Below are 14,327 nucleotides of genomic sequence, written 5' to 3'. Positions count from 1 at the left end.
TTGTGCCAATGTCAAATGGTGACTTTTTCTTAACCCTATTGAACCCTGAGATCCTTGGACTTTTGGCTCCCCCACCCTGGGCTCCCTGGAGAAAAATCTGGCCGCTTGGGAATATGGAGGTTTGAATAGCAGCCGGTAAACTGGCCGCTCGGGTATATGGAGGTTTGAATAGCGGCCGGTAAAACAGCCACCAGGGTTCAAAGGGTTAAAAAATGCTCAATGATAGCTGCCAAGGTCTTGCACTATAATGACCTAGGGATGGCTCATTCCAGTAGATTTTAATATATTACTCTTTCTGCCGTACTGCAGAGGGGTGCACCATGCTGACCATGGTAAAATTTAATCACTTGTGCCATATATTTGACATCCTGTACTTTTTCCTACTGTGTTTGTTAGGGTTGGAGAGCAGCAACAGCAGCAGTTTCAGGATCCTGGGCATGAAGAAGAGCATGATGCAACAGAGCAGCTGGACATGGCACTGGCACTTCGTGACCAAAAGATCTTGCTCGAGTCACTGCGAGTGAGTTTTGATACAACAGACAGCACGAGTTTGTAATTAGGCCCTGCAAGAAACATTTTGCAACAGTGGGGGATTGTATGAATACAGGAGACTCACTCAGTGGTGTTTGTACGAGTCCAGTAGAGATGGACTAAATAACTCGAAACTTAGTGGGATTGATATGAGTTCCCTTGAAAGGAACTTCAACACAGGAGAACACCATTTGGCCCATCAAAGGCTGTCCAATGGTTGCCAACGTATGGTTGTTTGTTCATGCTCTATCCCTATTAAATACTGAGTGTCAAGCAAGGAAGTGGCACGTACCATTTTAAGGTCAGGCCATTTTTTTTTAAATTATTTGGTATGACTTGGCTGGGGTTTGAACCATAGACAGTCTAAACTCAGAGCGGATGCTCTAGTCTAACCATTATGACGATCAGTCTGGTCTGATTCAGGAATATCTGCTTACGTTGCATAAATTTGTCACTTTTGCTGACGTATTGCACATGCAAAATATATATTTAACAGCAGCAGAAATAGTCTGTGGATCATATACCAGCTCTGTTGCTTTGCTTTTGTAAACAGAGTTGAGGCTCGTGGAAGAGCTAGAACACAGGACGGATCAGGACACAACCAACATAACAAAAGGAACAGCAGAAAGAGAATGGGGGAATGCCAACAGCAAGGCCGAGCAACTAAATAAACAGTCGGACAACAAGGGATGCAGGTAAGGATGAGGGGTAGGGGAGAACAAAAGGGGTAGACAAGATGGATACAGAAGCAAGAAACAAACTGAGGGCCATGGGGGTGGTTTATCAGGTGTAGAAAAGGTCATGGTTTTGGATGGGGGGTGATCTAAAACAGTGGTGAACAGCTCTCTTGAAGACGTGAAGGGAAGAATGTACCAGAGAGCCTCTGGGACTCCCTCGGCTAGTCAGTTTTCATTGTGAGATAAAATATATACAATATCTTTGGTCTCTGATCACATGGTCAACATCCATTTTTAGAAACTAGCTCGTGTGCTTTCTATTAGAGAATGTCCATGAAATAATAGTTTTGTTAGTCGAGCTGAGAACCTCATTAGCAACAGTATTTTGTAAATGTTCAATAAATCTTTTTGGGGGATTTTGTAAAGAATTTTCTACTGCCTCTCCTCAGACCTTCTGATGAATTTTGTTTTCAGGTTGCAACGCTGGTCAGCAAGTCGCGCTGTAAAAAGGGATGCATCGGGGAAGTGTCGGCCACGGTCGGACATAACCAGGAGACAATGGACTCACAACCACCTGATTGCACACCACATTTTGATTCATCAGCACCATCCGAGTCTCGTCAATCCTCCAACCAAAGTGGGAACTGCACCGATGGCTTTCACAAAGAATGCGAAGGAGACCCGGTAATGGCACACACCCCCAGTCGAGAAATGGTGGTTGTGGACTTTCAGCAAGAGAAGGCTGTTGTTGGCAAGCTTTATTGTAAGGATGAGGAACATGTTTTGAGCAGTGATGAGTGCTCAAATTATTTGCTAAGAGAAAGAAAAGAATGTGATCGCAAAAGAAAAGAAACAAAATTGGAGAACTGTGACATTTTTAGAAGAGAAGATCGAAGTGAGCGTGGACAGGATGTCCTGCATGATTCTTTTCATCGAATCACTGTGAATGAGGCTGCTTTGGTAGCAGAAGATGTTAAAGGCGGCCATGAAAATGTTGATAAAAATGATTGTGATAGACACAAAGAGAAAGTGCTGGATGTCGGTCAGCCAATGGTGATGGAAACTGCTTCAGATACAATGCATCAGGAGTGGATGAATGAAGAAGGCTCTCGGAGTTACACACGCTCTGACTTGGTGATTACACGGCAGGAGGAACAACAGAAATCAACCAATAGTCCCATGAACGAATGCAACAAACATTTGTTACCAAGGTTCCCTTTGCCAGACTCGTTCCGGCGCTCTGTCCTTGGTGACGTATGCTGGTCACTGCACAAAGTAGAGGAAAAAGCAGTGGACACGATTGAGCTTGAAAAAAAGTATTCTCAAAATGATGGTGACCCAGATTTGGATATGTCTGGCATCGATCTTGTAACTGCTGCCCTGCTATTTTGCCTTGACAGCTCATCTCCACGGGGGCGTAGCATCTCAGATCGGCATGTGTCATTGGACGGCTTGCATGTGGATGTCAGCACGCAAACCTTCTCAGCACCATCAGCAATGCTAGCAACTCGTACTGTTGTCGGTGAAATGGCATCTGCATCAGCCTGTGACCATGCCAACCCACAGCTGTCGAATCCAAGCCCTTTTCCTCGCCTTGGTCTCAATCTGGTGCTCGAATGTGTTGAGCGATACCGAGCTCGACAGCGATCGATGTTCACATTTGTGTGTGGACAGTTGTTCCGCCGTGATGAGTATCCACACCATTTCAAGAATGTTCACGGGGATATCCATGCTGGGCTGAATGGCTGGCTTGAGCAGCGTTGCCCACTCGCTCAATATGGATGCTCTTATACTCAGCTTAGATTTTGTCCTGGTTCAATGCCTGGCTCGCGTGTCGTGTACAGCACACTGCTGAGATCCTTTGGAGTGCAGCCATTTGTTGCTGCAGAACTCGAGAAATCTGCTGTGCACACCTGCATTGGTGTGCAGGTATCCAAACGATTACATGAAGTCAATGAGAGCCCTGGAAAGGTTTTGCGGCTAGAGAGTGGCAAGAAGCAGAAGGAACCACATTGTTTGGAACTGGAGCATCGAGATTGTGTCCTGACCTCAACAGAATGTCAAAAGAGACCAGTTTCGCTGGACCTGATGAGCCGGTTGCCATTTGTTGTGCTTCGGAATGTGGCACGCTTCCTAGACGGTTACAGCTTGTGCCAGCTCTCACGGGTGTCTCGGTTAATGCGTGAGGTGTGCGGAAGCCTCCTTGCAGAGCGTGGCATGGTTGAGCTTGTCTGGAACCGTCATGCTGAGGAAGCAGGAAAGATATCCTGGAAAGTCAGTCACAAGGTGAGCCGATTCGATTATCCTTACTTTTTCATATGCGGTGTATACCATGGAGTACAAGCAGTACTGCAGATGGAGGGATGGCGTGGGAAAATAATGACTGCCACATTAAATGGGTACAAAAGGATATGCTGGAAAGCTGTTACAGAGTGAGGTCATAAGCCTTTAAAAGCCACAACTTTTATTCTCCAGCATTTGCATAACTACTAAGACTGAAAAAGATGCCAGAATACATCGCAAAAGTGCAAAATTGGGAGGTCGCGAAACTGACAACTTGACAACTACTACTTTCATTTTTTTCGTTCTTCAGCCAGACAAGCTCGATCATGGCTGAAGCGATCACAATGATTGTAAAACAAAGAAGCGATCCTCCAGCCAAAGTGGAGGATCGCTTCTTCGATGGCACACACCCCCAGGTGGCGACATTGTCTCTGCGATGTTGCACTCGTACCATAACAAAAACAAAATGAAGAGATATTGATGAAACTAACAAAGCAAAAATGCACAATACGACACCACAAGTCATTGTATGTCATTTACCCACGCGCCGACTGGAAAACTCTGCCGTAAAAAAAGTGTCGTGGATTTCAAGTGGATTGCAGAATGTATCATTTACAAGGGGAATAGGGCCCAGAATAAACATAACTGTTAAGCCAATCCACAGAGCTGTTGAGCGGTGTTAATTAAGCCTCCTCTATCAGACTTGAGCAGATGAGAGCTTTCAGAATGAGAGACATCTGCTGAGACTGGAGGGCAGATGGTGGTTATAATACGAGTTCCCTTACAAGACAAGGTCCTTTGACACACGATAAGATCATTAGGCCCATCAAAGCCTGCACTAGTATTACCAACTAGCGGTTGTTTTAAAGTGCTCTATCTTTTTAAATGCTGAGCATCGCACGTACCATTTTTTGAAGTTTGTCTTATGACTCGGCCGGGATTCAAAGCACTGACCTCGCAGACACTCTAACCATTATGGGTATGCATCTCCTGCAGGGTTTAACACTTTAGTTATTTTGTGGTGTACTTCTTACATAAATTTTATATAATGAATGCAGATGCACTCGCTCAGGCTCACCACTGCATTTTTAGTGCAATGTAATGATGATGCAACAGCACATTTAGATTCCACTTGACGAATGAACCACAATTTACCACGTGATAATATTTATACAACCATCCATAATTCTCTCCCCACCCTTTCCCTTCCCCCAAAAAATTAAAATAACAGAAACCAGTCAGAAAATAACATTTAAAGAAATGGAAAAATGTCGAGATGGATTCCACAAAAAAACAACCAAACAAGATAGGAATGACCACAATCCTTTTTCGGATTGCCATCACGACATCTTTCCATCTCGATCGCAAAACAAACTAGAAAGAGCAATCAGAGATCGCAGACCCTCACCAGAACTTGTTTCATGTGGTGTATTTTGTGTGGCATTTGTGTACTGGTGTGTTACGTCATTAATAAGAGACATAATTAGAACTGCCGCTTTTTACTGCTGGCAGTGATGACCGGGTAACATGACGTCCCACTTTGATTGCACACCTGACCCTGACCCTGACCCATGATGTTTTTCATTATTATTCAATTGAATTTAGAATGGGATTAAAATAAATTAAATTAAATTCAAATGGAAGACTAAATAGGTACATTCATTCCTTCATTAGAATCATCAGAAGGAACTCAAACAAGCAAAAAGCAAAGATGGAGCCATTAGGTGGAACCTGGATAGGATTCGCATTTCAGCTGCAATGCCTCTTCCTTCAAACCCATGCAGGCACAGCCAAGTGAGCCTTTAAAAAAAAAAATTTAATTCTGGCTGCCAGACCATGTGTCCGATCAAATTGAAATTGAATATATGTATTCGCCATCACGACTAGATCAAAATTGTGTAGTTTCACGTCGATTGATTAACCGGTTTCAGAGAAAACATTACTTAATATTCTTCTTCAATCCAATATGGCTGCCAAACCATGTGACCGATCAATTATTCCTTAACAATCTTGTACACCCATGGCATGGGGAACATTTGTGTGAAGTTTCCCCTCAATCTGTCCAGCCGTTCTGGAGAAGAAGTTTTTTTTTATAGGTTTTAGGGTAAATCCAATATGGCTGCCAAACCTCTTTCATTCCTCTTTTTTCCCGCCTTTGGAATAAACTTCCTCACTCTATTCTTTCCCATTCTTCCCTCCAGGCTTTCAAAACAGCTGTTCACCACCACCTCTTATCTTCCCCCATCCAAATCCTCGATCTTTTCTACCCCCGATAATCCACCCAAGCCCACTTCCTTCAATTCTCCTGCTTTCCTTCCTGAAAGTCCCTGTAATGTCCATCTTCTCCTCGCCATGTTCCCCGTCCCATCCCCATCCCTCTCCCTTCCACAGTTCACCTGTGTCTGTTCCCCAATGTTTTGTCCCTTCCACTCCCACCCCTCTTGTCTCATGCCTCCTTGCTGTGAGTTGTGTGTTAGCTCTCATACGAGCCTCGACCAAGGTATACAAAAAAAAAAAAAAAAAAAAAAAAAAAAAAAAAACCATGTGATCGATGACATCATCCGTGTGAACCTTTTGTTCTTCATGGATAGGCGGTCATACGTGTGAAGTTTCACCTCGATCTGTTGTCACTTCAGAGAAGAACGTTTTTTATTTTTTCCAAACAATGTAGCTGCTGAAACGCATGACCGAAGACGTCAATTTTTTTTTCTCAAAAATTTTCATCCTGATAAGATGTAGCTTTCTACATATGCAATTATGACGTCATAACAAAGGCACATATGATGTCTTTTTTTAAAATCACACTTATTCTAAGTTTCAATTTTTTCCTTGGTGCAGTTTCAGAGATACAGAGGACCAAAGTTTTCTCTCTTTCCAACATGGCTGCCACATCACGTGACCTATGACGTCATACTTATCATTAAAACATTCTACATGAGTAGTTGCACCTTTGGTGAAAATTTTGTTTCAATGCGACAAGCTGTTGCGGAGAAAAACACGAAAGTTGTGTGCGGACAAACAAATGGGCCCAAACGCAATACCCTCTCTTTCGGTGAGAGTAATAAGACACACAATTACACCAACCCACATACAGGACAACTTCCTCCCATATAGACATCTTTTTACAATTGCTACTTTTGCCACAGTCACCAGTGGAAAGAAATGTCAAAAGATGTGATTGCAATCTGTAAAAGGGTTGTGGTTTTCTTGTTACCTCCTCCGCCTAAAGTGGACGGAGGTTATGTTTTCAACCCCTGTCTGCCTGTCTGTTTGTCTGTGAACAGGATATGTCAAAAAGTTGTGGATGAGGTCGGAAGAAACTTGGTGGACGGGTTGGGTGTGTGACAAGGATGAACTGATTCAATTTTGGTGAAGATTCGGATATGAGAATTTTTTTTTTAAGCGATTCTTCAGCATTTAGAGATGTGGCCAAAACTATATATAGCATGATATTTAAAAAAGTTATTGACGAGTTGTGACAAAACTTTGTGGATGAGTTGGTTAGTTGATGAGAACAAGCCTATTTGATTTTGGTTTAGGTCCGGATCCAGAACCGGCCTATCGGCGGGATACAAAACAAATAAAACTGTTCAGCTTGGCGGAGGTAAGCGCTCTACCAAGTGCCATTCCAGTTCTCAAAGTTTTGTTCCGAGGGCCCTTTTCAGGATCGTCACTGAGCTCTGGACAGCCCCTACCTGCAGTTTATTTATGTAGTAATATTCCCAGAATCCCAGGGATGGTTTTTAAGATCTCTGTAATGTTCTTTATCATTCCCATTGTTCCAATTATCACTGGTACAATTTTAGTGCTCTTCGACTTCCAAGATATTTTGACTTCAATTTTTAGATCCTGGTATTTGGTCGTCATCTTGATGTCTGCATTGTTTAGGCCAAAATCATTGGGTACTAAGACCTCAATAAGCAATGCTGTCTTTTTTTCTTTTTTTGTACCCAAGTACAGTAATCTCGATTTACGAACGCCACGCGTTCCTGAAAAGTAGTTCTTAAATCGAAAGTTCGTAAATCAGGAGTGATTTTTTCCCAGTGATATAATGATATAGTGGAGGAATGCGTTCCCCCCCCCCTAAAAAAAAATTCCAACCTGAAATTCAATAAGAATGGAGACAATATTTTTAAAATAAATAAAACCACCCACCTGGATCAGGAGCAACAGTCCCTCAAACCCCCCACAGACCTCCTCATACCCTGAATTTTTTAATTCCGTGAACAAACTTTGGTTACATCAAGGGTATTGAAGGTTGTGGTGAAGTTTCATTGAAATTCTGTGTGTAGTTCAGAGAAGAGAGCAAATACCTATTTTGGGGGTCAACCACCCCCCCATCCCCGTAGATACCCTTAATGAGTGCAGATTTTGATGCGGTCAATACATTTTGGTACATTATTGGTGATGAAGGTTGTGGTCAAATTTCATCAAAATTGTGTGTGTAGTTTCAGAAAAGAAAGCAAATACATATTTTGGGGGGTGGTCAATACACCTTCCTTAGGCATCAGATATGAAGCTTGTGGCCAAGTTTCATCAAAATCGTGTTTGGTTCAAGCGATATCAAGCGAAAATGACTGAAGTGTTTACGGATTCACTGACTCACTGACTGACTCACTCAGCTATGGACACTGCTCGATCGTATAGGCTCACCTGACTAAATTCCAGGTGAGCTAAAAATGTACAGCAATGAGAATAATAAGTAGCTAATGTTCCTTTCATGCTATGCAAGGTATGGTGCCTCTTAAAATGTGAAAACCACCCGTCACTCGCACCAAAAGTCTCCATTGTGGAACTTACACATTTAGGTCAGGTCAGATATGGGAGCATGCGCCAGAGCAGTGCGTCGCTGCATCCAATTTCTGCCGGTACTCCAGGGGCCTCTGTCTGGCCACCCCTCCCCCCCACCCCCAGGCAGATGCTTGGCCCATCCCTATCTTCTTGAGATGTTGCTCAACCTGCTGCAACCACAAGGCACGTGGTTGGCCCATTGGCCTCCTCCACTCACAAAGTTTCCTCGCTGAGAGAATCTGGTGAGCAGGATCAGCATCAGAAAAACTAGCCACATGTCCATACAGCCGCAGCTGACACTCACGGACGATGCAGGTAGGAAATCTCATTTGAGTCTCTCTCAGCAAGCGCTCGTTGGACACAAAGTCTGACGAGTGACAGCCAAGGATTCTCCGAAGAGAGCTAGTACCAAAGGAATTAAGTCTCCATCTTAGATCCTTGGTCAGAGTCCAAATCTCACATCCGTACAGCAAGACTGGAAGCACCAAGGACCTGAAGACTCAGATTTTTGTCGTCCTGCACAGGTACCGACAGTGCCACACCCCGTGATCCAGTGAATCCATGACTCCCCAGTCCCGACCCAGGCATCGATTGACCTCTGACTCACAGTCAACAGAGGCATGAAAATCACTGCCAAGGTAAGTGAATCTCTCCGTGATGTCAACATCCTCACCACAAACAGGTACAGACAAGATAGCAGCATCCAATATGTCATTGAAAGCCTGGATCTTAGTTTTGACCCAGAAAACTTGTAATCGCAGTTGCTCCGACTCCTTATTCTGCACCTTGAGGCCCCCCAAAAGGATATCCAGTCTCCGCAAAGATGACTGCATCATCAACGAAATCAATGTAAGAGATCTTGATATTACCAAACGATGCATCGCAACTTGATCTCTGATATCCTCCCCAGCATCCAGTCCATCCAAGCACTGAAAAGTGTGGGGGGCAGTACACACCCCTGACGAATGCCAGTAACAACTGGAAATTTGTCAGAGATGGTATCACCACATCTCACAGCACTCTCAGTACCAGAGTATAGTTCAGACATCAGATTGATCAGTTTTGGTAGCACCTCACGAAGACCAAGAATCCTCCAGAGGGTATCCTGATTCACTGAATCTAATGCTTTGCAGAGATCAACATATGCTGCAAGCAGCCCTTGCCGAAACTCTCGTCTGCGTTCGGTGATGACACGAAGTGCAAGGATACGGTCAATCGTTGACCTCTTTGGTGTAGTGCCTGACTGCTCTAGGCATTGGTGCTCAAGCAGATGGTGGCAAATTCAATGAATAATTATTCAAGCAAAAACCTTGCCTGGCACTGAGAGCAGCGTCAACCCTCGGTAGTTGTTGCAGTCCTGGCGATCACCCTTCCCTTTCAGAGAGGGACAATAAGGCCCCTCTTCCATTCAGTTGGGATGAACCTGTGTTCCAGGCAGAGCACAAAACTGCATCCAACGACATGAGTACAGCATTTCCACCAGCCATGAGAAGTTCAGCATGAATGCCACAGATCCCAGGAGCTTTACCCCATTTCAACCGGTTCACCGCAGTCTGTGTTTTCACAAACGAAGGTGAATCACAGTTGATTGGAGGGTCAGCAATAGGGATGGTAACACCCCTGACATCCAACTCAATAGCTGGTGGATCAGCCTGTACAGCCGCTCAAAGTATCCGGCCCAGCGGGCCTTAATTTTGGACTCCTCTGTCAAGAGCCCCACCACCCTCCACTCTAACTGCAGTACACCGAGGGATGGGCATGGAGGAAAGCAATGCGAGAATTTCCATGCAAGCAGGACGAGAATCGCTTGACCACATGCGATGCTCTACCCCCTCACAGATTCCTCTCATATAGGCCTCCTTGTCCACCCTCAGCGCACGTGCAGTTTTATGCCTCAACTCCCTGAACAGCTCAGCTCTGCCATTATGCCTGGCCATGTGACTATTCAATGGTATTCAGTATCCCTTGAGAGACAAAATTATTATTTGCCCTCCAGTGAGTTTCAAGACATCTACCAGCAACATCTATGATGGTTGTCTTGAAGGCACTCCACAACTCTTCAGGATTTCCCAAAGCACCCAGACAAAATCCCCATTCAGCTTTTTCGCAAACCCCTCAGCTACCCTCTTATCCTTAACCTTGCCAACATCCAGCCGAGGCTAGAATGGTACCATTTTCTGAGATTTAAGGTGCAAATTCAGAGTTGCTACCATAAGCCTCTGGTCGGTATTGAGGAACTGAGCACTCTGGTAGACCCTGCAGTTCTGGATCATCCTCCCTGCAGTTCTGCTCAACCTCCTTTGCCACACCACCAGTGTTGGAAAACCAACCATGTACCAGCCACCCTAAGTCCATGACTTCTTGCAAAGTCAAGAAATTTAGTGTTATTCTGGTTCACACTTTCAGACCCATGGTTACCAACACGTATCTCATCACCATCCCTATCAGTTCCAGTCGATGCATTGAAATCCCCCAAGACGAGAAGAGTATCTCGCCCAGGGCACTGATCAACCACAGACTCCAGCGTGGCATAGAATGCGTTCTTTACGGTGAGATCACTCACCTCAGTTGGAGCATAAACAGAGACCAGGGAAATGACACCCAAGGAATGACAAATCCTTGGTCTCATAATACGCTTGTTGACCGGTGTTACCTCAATTATCATTGGAGTCAACTTATTAGACACAGCCACAGCAACTCCTTGGGCATGGTAACCATCAGAGGGACCAGACCAATAGTAGGTGGAACCACCCACCATGATCTCGCCACTATCCGGTCTCCGAACCTTAGAAAGTGCTGCAATACCAATGTTCAAACGCTTGCGCTCAGATTATAACAGAGACAGGTGATCATCCTCTCTTTGGGATAGGACATTCCAGACACCCCCACCCGAAGGGACCACCTCAGGTTAACCCAAGGAGACCAACGTCTGGTGGACGACACCTCAGCACCACCCTAATACACACACTACCGCAATCTGACCCAGGAAGGTTACCCCGTGTTTTTCTTCCTATCATCAAAAAGTGGGGTTCCGAAGGCTTTTCACCAATCCCGTTATCGTGCGAGCTGCCCTGCAGGAGGTACTCCCACAGAGTCTGTTTCAGTTTTTTTTGCATTTTTCGTGTGTTTTGCGGAGTGAAGGGTTTTACGGTGGCCCGAGTGCAAATCCTGCCACCAACCTCCTTTAAAAAAGTAACCCAACTGCAGGACATCTGCAGACACAGTTGGGCACTAGATAGGAATGGCCGTTGGCTCATAAGGAGCTCCTCTGCCCTTTGACAGGTTTTGTTTTTAATCCTGCTGGGTGTCCATATCCATACACCCTCCTCACCAGGAAACTTGTTGGGGGAGACGGTTAGTTGCTGACAACCCGACAATGAAACAGGTTAGTTCAGGTTAACATGGTACCTGCAGCAAGTCATCGATAAAATCTGACCTGACTTGACAGCATCACCTTCACTGCACTTCTTTTTTCACCTTCACTGCACTTTTAATCTTCGAAAAGACTCTTGGCCTTTTCTTTAGTGACCACTTTGTTAACTGGAACATTTTGTTTGAGTTTGCCTTTCAATCGAAACGCTCCATATATTCTCTTACAGAGCTATGTGTTTTGGTAATTTTCATTGCACTGGAAGGTGTCATACATTGAGCACTTACCATGATCTTTTCTTTGTTGTTGCGTTTCGTAATCACCATTGTATTCACAAGGCAAAAGTCACGTGCAATATCCGTAAGGTGGGAACCAGGGTTGAACCTTTGTAGATTTTTTTAATTTACTTTCCAACGATATCACTTTCCTGTCTTTCTTTCCCCTCGTATCACTTCCTTGAGCACTTATCTTCCTTTTATGAGCCATAGTTATGGATGAATACAGTACATTATCATATTGTAATGTACAAGAGTATTTGAGAAAGTAAAATGCACTTTAACATTGCACTTCAGCACCAATATAATGACGTAGCCACAGAGGAGAGAATGAGGGAAGTGATGCTCTGACGTCATCATTCTGGATGTAAGCTAATGCCGCTGTGGCGTTTTGTAGCGAGATGCATGTTTATTTTTAAGACGTGATCAAAAATTTTGATCAAAAGACTATGAGGTCGCGTTTTGAATTTGTCGTTGAAAACTTAGTTGACTAAAGTTTAGCAAAAGTTCGTCATGTCGCAATTTGAGGTCCTAAATCAAAAAATTTCGTTCATAACAATGAAAATTTGTCAGATTTGTAAATCGGGATTATTACTCCACTGTATCCATTTGCAGTGCTTTTGTTTTCCATGTTCACTCTTGATGGGATCATCAGGTCATATGTGAGCGTTACGTCTTTGTTTTCAATCATCGTGTTTCCATGAGTTTATTGGAAGTAGGATATTGACGTTTTTGCAGATGTGCCCGTGGATTACTCCACTTACTTTGGTGTGACTATGTGTGTTCAGCTGTTGAGACATGAGTTTTTTTACATCCCGATTGAAGGTGACTCGTGCTTTCTTTTTCCACCTTGCAGAACCTCCTCTTGTCCAATAAAAGCAATTGATATAGTGTCCTTGATCTTTGGCATTTATTATTCCCACGCTTTCGAAGAAAAGCAGGAATATTGTAATTGTGTCCGTCCGTACGTCCGTCCGTACGTCCGTCTGTCTTACCCTGTAACTCCTCCTACACCGTTTGAAATAGGAACTTGCAACTTTGGGACATAGTAGATATATGTATGGGGAAGTGCACAACACTTTCGGATTTTTGATATGACCCATTGGGGCCAGGCCAGAGGGGTTTGGGTCATGGAGGTCGATTTAAAAAAACAAAAAACAAAAAAACAATTGTCATAGCTTTTTTTTTAAGTGTATTTACCATTGTACATGGTAAAGTCTTTTATAAAGAACTTACTTATGTGGCCCCCATAAGTGACAAACAGTCACAGGTTTTACTGTATTTATCTAATTGATTATGAATAATTATAATATTCACAGTTCATTCCTATGATTAAATTGATGCACAGTTCTATATTGCTGGACAGTGTTAAATTAATGTTTCATGAAATGTTGACATGCTTGCAATGACTTCTGATTTAGTAAACATAGTAAGTCTTTGGTCATAAAGCACATCAAATAGAAAAGAATAGTCAATCCATCAAGATAAAATTTCACCTAGCGTTAATGGGACAAAGCAGTGCGCACGGGAAATGCGATGGTGTGCCATCGACAACGTAGTTCTAGTTATTAATTGTTCTCCATCCCAGTTGGGCTGACCTCTTCTAAACCCATTCAAATGAGCCTTCTTTGTTTATGACCATTCTGTCCAACTCTTTTTATTTTTTCTCTGTTATCTGTTGTCTCTGTTGTCTCTGTTGTCTCTGTTATTGTACTCCCAGTTGTCGGTGAACATCTGTTAATGTTTCGCGTGATTTTTTTTTGTCTTTTTTTTCAATCATTGTGACTATTCGTTGCTGTTTCAGTTTCATTTGTGACATCTTCTATTCACACCTGTATTTGGAATTGTTTTGTTATGTCAGTTAGGGATATCTTTTCTGCATTGCTGTCGTCATGTTTGCGTACAAATTGGATTCGGTAGTCTGTCAAACTTTTCACGGACTCAGCCAATTCTACAGTGGTTATGCTGAGCACTTGTTTGAGCTCCATCAGGATGCTGCCTCTTTCTTCTCTCGGCAGGTCGAGATGCACTGGCTCTTGTGAATCATTTTGTGGATATTGAGGAGTTTGTTTTGATATCGAGCTTATTGATTTCTGCTTGTGGCCAATTTATTCTGCAGCTGTATTGGAACAATGGTATTGCGAGTTGGTTTATGGCATTGGTTTTGTTTCTTGGGGAGAGGTACATTTTCACGAGTCTCGTGCAGATTTTATATGCATGTCCGGTAAGGTGTTCGTGTGAACGTAAGTTTGGATCCATCAGAGAGTTGAGGATCCATCAGCATCAGAAAGGGTGTCGGAGAGGTTGGTTGATGGTGTGCGTGGGAAGGTATGTCAGATTCAAAATAAGTGTGGGTGTGTACGTGAGTTTTGAGTCAGTGAGAGGGTTGCATATTCATCG

At 43.6% G+C, this 14,327-nt stretch overlaps 1 protein-coding gene across 7 annotated transcripts in view; it reads left to right on the top strand.

The window, feature by feature from the left end:
• FBXO30 (F-box protein 30) overlaps window positions 1-14,327 on the top strand; it is a 73,799-nt gene that overhangs the window by 23,960 nt on the left and 35,512 nt on the right. For 6 of the 7 annotated variants that reach the window (XM_085859066.1, XM_085859070.1, XM_085859068.1 and 3 more), the window contains 2 exons: window positions 397-520; window positions 1,683-3,494. In XM_085859066.1, the coding sequence (XP_085715192.1) occupies window positions 397-520; window positions 1,683-3,494 (1,936 nt within the window). Of the gene's footprint in view, window positions 1-396; window positions 521-1,682; window positions 3,495-12,665; window positions 12,717-14,327 lie in introns of those variants that run through there. The other variant, XM_085859072.1, reaches the window with a different exon arrangement.

The sequence above is a fragment of the Eptatretus burgeri genome, chromosome 16 (assembly GCF_056783735.1).
Source record: "Eptatretus burgeri isolate ZD-2024b chromosome 16, Ebu_testis_v1, whole genome shotgun sequence".
Taxonomy (NCBI): Eukaryota; Metazoa; Chordata; class Myxini; order Myxiniformes; family Myxinidae; genus Eptatretus; species Eptatretus burgeri.
This window is presented reverse-complemented; position numbering and strand designations above follow the sequence as displayed.